The sequence below is a fragment of the Siniperca chuatsi genome, linkage group LG4 (genome assembly GCF_020085105.1).
Source record: "Siniperca chuatsi isolate FFG_IHB_CAS linkage group LG4, ASM2008510v1, whole genome shotgun sequence".
In the NCBI taxonomy this organism is placed as follows: Eukaryota; Metazoa; Chordata; class Actinopteri; order Centrarchiformes; family Sinipercidae; genus Siniperca; species Siniperca chuatsi.
The window spans coordinates 26,469,219-26,478,763 of NC_058045.1; the positions used below are offsets into that span (position 1 = coordinate 26,469,219).

At 38.8% G+C, this 9,545-nt stretch overlaps 1 protein-coding gene across 5 annotated transcripts; it reads left to right on the plus strand.

The window, feature by feature from the left end:
* Positions 1–3: 3 nt before the first annotated feature.
* Positions 4–9,545, plus strand: LOC122874748 (A-agglutinin anchorage subunit). 5 transcript variants are annotated; one of them, XM_044193042.1, is made up of 7 exons: positions 5–257; positions 1,391–1,614; positions 1,802–1,903; positions 3,216–3,317; positions 4,785–4,898; positions 5,502–5,610; positions 5,797–9,545. In XM_044193042.1, the coding sequence occupies exons 1-7, from the start codon at positions 146–148 to the stop codon at positions 7,638–7,640; spliced, it is 2,607 nt and encodes an 868-aa protein (XP_044048977.1). In that variant the 5' UTR covers positions 5–145; the 3' UTR covers positions 7,641–9,545. The 5 variants fall into 5 exon arrangements, with proteins under 5 accessions (XP_044048978.1, XP_044048977.1, XP_044048979.1 ...); XM_044193043.1 differs by lacking the exon at positions 1,802–1,903 and having other exon boundaries at positions 4–257; XM_044193044.1 differs by lacking the exon at positions 1,391–1,614 and having other exon boundaries at positions 84–257.

Consider the following 9,545-nt stretch of genomic DNA (forward strand, 5'->3'; position numbering starts at 1 on the left):
TCAACTTGCCGGTACATGTCCAGCTGGGTGGGTGATCGCATCTCATTCATGAGGGGGAGTTTAAAAGGTCCACGGGCTGATACCCGGTGCTGTCTCCCTTCACAAACGCTGCAGAGCTGAGCGTCGTAGTATCACTGAGCAATACATGGAAGAAACAGAGCTGCAGCCTGGCGATACAAGTTCACAGAGCTTTCAGAAGTTACCGCTGTGGATCATAGAGTATGTCTGGGCTCACAAGAGGACGGATATACAGGAAGGTTGGTTTTCAATTATTATTTTTTTTTTACTAAGATGTTTAACTTTCCTTTACCTTTAAGGCTTGTATAATGCTATTTATAGTCTTGATTATTATATGCGTTATAGTTATCTAAGTAAGTTGTAGTTAGTTTGCATCATTCAAACGATTGCAAACTGTCGTGAACTTTGCAGATGCACATCGGACTTTTTTTCATGTAGTTTATCAGTTTTCTTGCATTATCAAACGGTTTTAGACAATGATGCAGTCAGTGATGGAAAGTAACTAAATACATTTACAAATTTCCGCTACTTAAGTACTTGTGCTTTACTTGGGTATTTCCATTTTATGCTACTTCTACTTCAGGACCGTTCAGAGGGAAATACTTTTTACTCCACTACATTTATTTATTATTATTTACTTTTCAGATTACACATTTTTTTATTTCCACATTTACAAATAACAAAATTCGTAGCATAAAAAACTAGACCAGTTATTTTTAGGGGCATTACTAGGCCTGTCACGATAATTACTTTATCGACTTATCGAGGTTATGTCCATATATCGTACAATGTTGCCCGTTGTGTTTACATGTGTGTTTATTTGGATAAGAATGTCACCAATAATATTTCAGAGTGAAATATTGTACTTTTTACGCCACTACATTTATCTTGCAGCTATAGTTGCACACAATAAGAATTTACATACTAATCATATGATCAGTTTATAAATTATGATGCACTGTTATACATTAAACTACTCAGCAGTATATGCAGTAACATAGTTAAAATGAGTTCCAACTTGACAAGCTACAACATTAACATGCTGCTTACATGTTAATGCATCAGTAAAAATAATCCAATAAAATACAATCTGTTATTGTATAACACTCTGAAAAAGGCTATTCTGCTTAATGGGTACTTTTGTTTTGATTCTTAAATCACATTTTGTTGCTGATATTGCTATACTTTTACTTAAAATGCAAACTACTCATCACAAAACCCAAACCTACCTGCACGTTAACACATTTCAGATTAAATAAAGAACCTTTTAGGCCAGTCACTGCAAAACATAGTAGATTAACTCTTTTGAAACTGACAGTTGCATTGAAAGTTTAACCAGAGGAGGATGTGACATCGTGTTGGTTCTTCACAGTTGTGGACCCTTCCACTTGGCCAGAAGTGGACTCCCAGCCTCTGAGCCTTGAAGATTCATGGAGGCTGCGTGTTGCCTCTGCCCATGTATATTCCATCGTGAAGAACAGGGACATGGCACACTTTGAGAGAGTGATGGGCTTTCTGGAAGCCACTTACAGACTTCTACCCAGACTGGTGGCTCCCATCAAACACATGAAGATCATGTTTGGCCTCAAGACCATGGTATTGAAATGGGTGGTGGTAGCATTCATTCATTCGACAAACATGTAAAATTGGTGTTACTTATATGTTCCATCTTGGGTTGATCCATGGCTGTATTTTTTTAAGTTTATTTATATTTTTTCATTTTCTTTTCAGTTACCTGCTTTCTGTTTATCTCCTCTCTCTCGGTTATTGTCTCTCCTTCCAGGTAATTATGTGGATGCTCAGGGAGGGCAGAGGAATTGTTGATACTGTGTTTAAAATCAGCCAGTTCTTCCCAAGTAAACTACCTCAATACCGAGATAAATGTGTAAGTGCCCAACCTTGGAACTATCAGTTCTCCATATTTTACTATCTTTGAAACAGTTAAACATGCTCTCACTCTCTTGATTTTAGTCTTGTGTAGACAATTTCACTTAAAGTTACACTGATCACTGTTTATATATTAACAATGGAAATGGTCTCTTGTAGTGACAAACCCACAGAGAAATATCACCTGACTCTACAGTTCCCCTCAACTCTACAGAGCATTTTAGCATCTTTTAGCTCATTGTTTTGGCTTTACTATCTCGCAGCCTTACTGTTGCGGTTCATTCTCACCACTCTTATCAACCTCGTTTCCAGCAGTGACAAAAAGCTGCTGTTTTCAGTAAAAAAAAGCTGATAAACCCATTGTACACTTCCTGCCCAGCACCAAACAGCAGACAGACAAAGTTAGCAAGTAGCTGGTGAACATAGTGGAGCATTTAGCAGCTAAAGAGACAGATATTTCCCTTAGGAGCTAAAAGGAGAGTGAATATTGCACACAAACATGACTCCAAATTAGTTGGTGTCGCAATATACCGATATTGACGATAATTGTGATATTTAAAAATGAAATATTGATATCATGTTAATAATACACATATGATAATATCGTGTAAATAATCCAGCACCTCTTAAATTATTTCCATTTCTTCCCGTCATCGCTTTGTCATAGTAGGTGGCGGTAATGCACCATAATGCTGGTTGCCACCTGCCATAAAACGTAAAAAAGAAGAAGATGCAGTAACTTTCCCCCCAAAATTTTCTGTAGGTATCGCAATAATATTGTTATCATGAATTCTTTTGGCCATAATAATCGTGTAGTGAAAATCCGATATTGTGACAGCCCTACTCCAAATGAATGATAATGTCTGCTAGATGTGAAAATGGGCAGCTGTTTGCTAACGTTAGCCATATCAACTTTATGAGGACATAATTTATTAATGTTTGAAGTTACAGCTGTGTTGTACAGTAGCAAAGTCCCTGTAATTGAGAGAATATAATTTGATATCAAAAGCCAACAATGGAGTGAATTTTGGACGACAAAATTTAGCAATGCCTGCCTGGATATTGTTATTTATTTAGCTATTATTTTAAAGTTCATCTCACTTAGAATCTGGTATGTCTGATTAATGAAATGCTACATATTATTATTCAATTTAAATTAACATACTTTTATAGGTTAGGTAATCAACAAAGCATGTCATCTACAGCATTTTCCAGTAAAGTATAGCAACACCTTGCCATGCCTAACTACTGCCTATATGACAATCTTACCAATTTGTTACCAATATTTTATGTCCTTTATTCTTCCACAGAGCCAACATGAAATGTTCCTAATGAGGAAGAACCATGTGGATTTCAAGGCTCTGGCACAAGCACTAGCTATGGACAAGGACAAACTTGAAGATTATATTAAGGTTAGTTTACTTCACCACACTGTCTTATAACAGTAGGAGTAACTGCCAGAATAAAGGAGGCAAGAAAGGATACCAGCTTAAAGTGACTTGTGTCCATGTAAGACATTTAACATGTTACGTTAACTTTTCCTCAGTACATGGTGATATATAGCATCATGCAGTGAGGTTAGATAAGTAAGGATAAGTCATAAATAACGATAAGTAATGATATGACATACATCTCAGTTGTGTAAATAAATGAATGAATTAAGTTTTTATTATTGTGTCAAGCTGCATGCATACAACTATGCCCAGTCTGCATGGGCTTACAAGACACCACAAGTGAATACAAGCTGGATCCAGAATGCTGCATATACGTTTACAAAAATAAAGAAAACCAATTTGAATAATTTTCAAAATCAGATTTCAGACCTTCATGTCTACGACAAAATTCATACATCACTAACAAAACATGTATTGTATAATACTGGATAAATCTGAATAAATACTAATAAAATAGTCCATCTAGCCTTCTTTTCCAGGCTTTTGTGTTTAAGTTAGCAAACTTAAACTCATCAAAATTAAACAACCATTCCAATTTCACCTGTACACCTGTTCATTGTTGAGCCATTTCATGGAAAATTGACATTCTTAAATCATCATAGTATGTACAATACAAAAGAAAATGGGACTCACTTTCCACTTCTCCCAAATCACACAGCTAATTCATTCTGTTTTCCTCCTGAATATTTTTTTAATCTGCCAACCTCAATGGCTAGAGTAAAAACAGCATAAGTATAAGCTAAATGTTACACATGATTCAGGGCCACATCCTTAATTGTGGCTTTGACAAGATATTTTCAGACCATTTTCTTAAAACCTGAATAAAACTTAAATAAGTCCAAATTCTCTTAATACTGTTTGTTTACACACACACACACACACACACACATTTGTAGTGTTTATCCTGCTGTGATTGGTTGTATACTTGGTGTGTTATTGCATGCATGTAGTCAGTGTATTGAGTAAGTACATAGCACTTTCTTCTCTCTCAGCCCCTAACTGTGAGTTCTTTTCTATCCAGTAGGGTGCACTACAAATCTACATTTAAAAATAAGTCCTTACGCATACCATACAAATGTAGAGTGTCCATGTAGTGTAGGCTGTGGCTTGGTGTTAGAGTGGGTCGGACGATTGGTGGTTCGATCCCGGCTTCCCACAGTCGACATGTCCTTGGGCAAGACACTGAACCCCAAATTGCTCCCGAGGGCTGTGCCTTATGGTGTGTGAATGATTAGTTGGCTTCCTTGAACTGATGTGTGTGAATGTGATGTGTAGAACAAACCTCTGGAAGGCATTAAAGTTAACTGTTTAGTTTACTTTCTAGCTTTGTATAATTAAACCTAAAGTACTTGTCTAAATTGTATACAAATTACAGAAAGTCAGGGTTGTTTCCAGGTGACATGTTAAGTGCTTGTTGTCTTGCAGAATCAGATGGAGAAGCAGTATGGTGAACATTATGCCCAGAAAGTAGAGGACCGGCTGCTACATTATCTACATGAGTTGGAGACTGTGTTACCAGGAGAAACCTACATTGATAAGGTGTGTGTTTTATGGTAGTGTGCGTTTTAATTTGTGCTTGCAGTTTGGTGCCCCCTTTTGTAATAGTTGCCCAAAACATTATTTAGGTTGATGATATTTACGGTGGCATTTTAAGAAGTTGTATTGACTCTGATGGTGTGACTTATAAACACATGAACAATGACACATTTTGCACTCAGTTTTCAAAAATGAAAACTTTGCTGTGTTGAGGCTTATCTTGTATTTCAGGGAACTGCTGTAAGTACCTGTAAATGTAATGTTCTCGTCTGTACATAGTACACTATAAAGAGTAAAGATGTGTTTCTCTCAATAATTAAGTGCTTAAAGGTACCCTGGAGAGTTTGCTTATAGATAAACATGTTTGCATTCAGTGTTTCTCACCAAAACACATATTTATATTTATATTCATATGTTTATTCTTGAGGCCTGCTCATTAAAACATTGCTCCACAGCGCCACTAGTGGTCAAAAACTCCACAGGGTATCTGAGAACATGGGTAGAAGATGAAGAACTGTAAAAATGACAACACTTGAATTGCCTTTGATATCATGATAGGAATTTCTCATTAATTGCATTTTTGCCATATACAAATGTGTGAACTAGATACTGAAGAAAGAAAGTCCTGTGACTGAAGAGGAGAAGCTATTGTTGGAAGTAATTACCTCTGACTCCACAACCATAGCAACAACTCTAAAGAAACTGCTGCACTGTGGTAAGAAACACACAACACAAAAAATCTACAAATGTCGAGTTCAATTCATACGTGTATTTCCTTGAATTGCCTTTTCATGTCAGCTCATTTCATTCAGCCAGACAATGTGTTCATGTTAGCTGTTTTCTGTTTAGGAGAAGGGGTACACATCTGTTAATCAAAATGCACTGCCTTTCGTTCCTTTAGACGTTGCTTCCTGTCGTCCGGGCAGGGTTTCTCAGTCATCAGAACGGAATGCAAAGAATGGAATGGAAAGCTCTCAACTCTCAAAGTCTGTTCTGTATGGCAGCTCCTCAAAGGCTCTCCTCAAGTCAGTGGAAGCCAAAACTCCCCTAGAGTTTCAGCCAGAGGTTTTTAGGGGAGGAGAGGAGCCTGACCAATATGTATCCAAGGACAGCCCTCTTTTTTTGGAGAATGACAACGGTTCAGACATTAGGAGACACCAACAAACGGAGGAGGATGGTGAAGTAGTCAAGAGTGTGGAGAAAGAGAGCAGTGACAAGGAAAATGGCAAAATCAGTCAGAGAAGCAGTGAACGTGTTCATAAGGCCGCCTCCTCTCCTCAGTTCTGCTCCAAGCACCAGCGATGGGTGAAGAGCATCCTGCAGGAGTGTCCTGACGAGTGCTCTGAAGAGTTGCTGCTTCAGGCCAATGTTTCTTCATCTCCCCTGCTGTTCCAGTCATCCTCATCTACCTCTTCATCACAAGACCTCACACCCTCTAACCTCATCCCATGCCCCCCTGACCAGCAACATCCACCTTCACAGACCTCCACCCATCTTCAGACAGCAGCCCAGGCATCTGAACAAACAAACCCAGAAGATATGCTGAGCTCTAGGTCACCTGGATCAGCAAGCGATACCTCTAAAATGGAACCTCTACCTCAGCCGTCTTCATCCAGAGACACTCTGCTGCCCGCCCTTTGGTCGCCAGTGGTCCGATTGATAGACATTGCCTGCATCAGAGGGATCTACCCTACCTTTAAACCCCATCAAGAATCTCCAAATCACTTCACCATGTCTAGTAACAAACAGGCAGCTTCTACTTCCAGTCCTCAGGTACTAACCTCTCCACACCGCCATACCTCAGGGAATGACACCATATTTCAGGGAACAACGGAAGACTCTACGTTCGACCAGCCAGAAACTGTGGCCCCAACAAATCCCCCGAAAACAATGCACAAAGTACAAACAGCTCCTGTATCTCAGGATGCATCCACTTCTACCAGGTGTCAAACACCAACTCGACAGTCTTCATCCAGACTTTCAAGGAAGTTCAGACGGACTTGTACTACCACCAGACATTCACAGGCTCTGGGCGAATTCAGTCAAAACCCTTTAGCTGAGCAGTTAGAAAAGACCCCAACTACCTTTTGGACAAGTTGTTCACCCTTGCCCAATGACTTCAATGTCTCTGGGCCTCCTACACAAGATGCTTCTACTTCTACTTCTCAATCAGGGACTCTATCCACAGTCTGTACTGCTAACCAAATCCCTTTATCTACTGAATCATCTCAACAAGTTGTCCCTCAGAACTCCATCAAACCTCATTCTCAGACACACAACATCAGTCCTTTTCAATCAAAGACCCTACCATGCGTCACTGTCTTATCCTCTACTTCCAACTCTAATTGCCTGGCTGTCAGGTCTGAGACCAGCAGAGTCCAAAGAACCCAGCTGAGGATATCACTACCTAGTCAGGTTGTGCTGCTGCAGTCCAAGCTGCTACAGCCCTATGTGAGTCTTACCAGGCTGAGCGCTCAGGAGTGTTACCAAGTCACCAAGGGGAGATCCTCAACCAAGTATGTAGAGCCTGTGGTACAAGACAGCAATAATTACAGCGATGAGGACAGGAAGGATGAGGAAGAAGCTGCAGATTCTTCTTTTGATCTGAATATTCTTTACTCCAGCCATTCTTCAAAGAGTGACAGCGAGGACTCTCTTGATTGGGACCCTGACTACAAACCTTGCATTAAAAAGAAAAGACTTCTCTTAGAGTATGAGACTGCAAGGAACCTGAATCATATATGAGAGCATTTGCACATATGGACTATAGCAATTCTATACCAATACTGATATTTGGGAGTTTAAAAAATCAAGTAACAAGACTACTTTTTTAAAGCATAAACACATAACATAACCAATCTTGATGCGGTTCCATTGGATTTGTTTTTTTAAAGGATTGCGATACATACTAAGTGGGACATTTTACAGTGTAAAAATCTAAACAAAAACTTGTCAGTGGTCTCTTGTGGACAAACTATGTAATGGTGATTTTCTGTACTGCAATTTCTTGTTACTGGCCGTAATTGTCCGACATATACATCCATACCAATATACAGTATCTGCAATATGATATAATAATATGAGACGATATAATAATATTGACTAATATATCTGCCTGGCCAATATCCATCTAGTTCTAATACAGATGTATTTAGTGTTGCTAGATTCAGGTTTTAGGAGCTGACATCTAATCTGAGGGAAATGTTACACTTGGTTTGACTCGTCCTCTTTAATAATTGTTGGATCGAGTGGGACTCCAGATTATTGTATGAGATAAACAAAAATGTGTGTTTAGAAATGAAGACTTTAATATGCTAATTTTGTAAGTTAAGGCTACACTAATTGATATTTTTATATGAACAATGGGTCAAATAATATGTTTTTCTCAGGAGTAGGTAGAGTCTACAGCACAGCTCAATGGAGAGTGAATTTTGTACTAACATTTGTCAGGTGGACACAAACACGACTCCAAGTGAATGCGAATGTTGCTCTGTGTCTGTTGGATGTGTCAACAGGTGACAGATTGCTAACAAGTTATCCATATCAACTTAGGCCACAATATGTCAAATACAAGTTATTTTTAGCTTGTTGTGGCCCCCAAGTATCCAAAACCCTGCTTAATGCAGCTTTAAAGAAGCTGTTAAAAATTAAATAAGTTTTAAATAACATACATGACCTGAGATCTCTGACTTCCACTTCTGATTGAGGGGTGGTGACTACTGAACAAAAAGGAGTATTGTAAATATTGGTATGTTGCTCCATAAATTTATTAAAGCTGTTACATGACCTTGTGAATATCTTTGATACACATTACTGTGTGATATAGAGTTAGAAATCCAGCATCTTGCGTCTGTTCTCAATTATTATTGCAGCATTTCCTGTAGCAGGTGTCTCTTGAATATTTGAGTGTTTTATAGAAAAAATAGTTTGTGTAGATTTGTTGACAAATCATAATAAATAACCCAGTGTAGTTGTAACTTGTAATGTGTTTTTTGTTGGTGAGTTGGTCCAACACTTTGGTCCAGACTGAAATATCTCTACAACTGTTGGATGGATTGCCAGGGAATTTTATGAAGACATTCGTGGTCCCCAGAGGACGAATCGTAATGATATTCCTAGTGCTATCAGCAGGTCAAAGTTTTCACTTAGCCAGTGAAATATCTCAACATCTACTAGATGGATTGGCACAACATTTTGTACAGACAGTCATGATTCCAAGATGATATATCCTAATGACTTTGGTGATCCCCTGACTTTTCCTCTAGCACCACCACAAGGTTGATATTTGGGGTTTTGAGTACAAAAAACTATTAGATGGACTGCCATGGACTTTGGTACGGTCATTTATTAGACTGCATTCAGACTGACTTTAGCTCTGCGTGAAAAAAATGTGGCTCTCGTTTTTATTTGAATGAGGCCAGCCCAGCAGGGCAGCAGGGGTACCAACACAGAGGGTGCTTGCAAAAAAGTTGAACCTGTCTCAGCTTTTGCTGCAACGCAATGTGACGTCATCCGGCCAATCACAAGTGTTGGCCAATCACAAGCACACATTCTTGGTAGATTACTTTGTAACATGAATACCGTATTCCTACTCTTTACCTTGTGATCAGCATGACCAAAAATAAAACAATTGCCGCTGTGATAACTTTC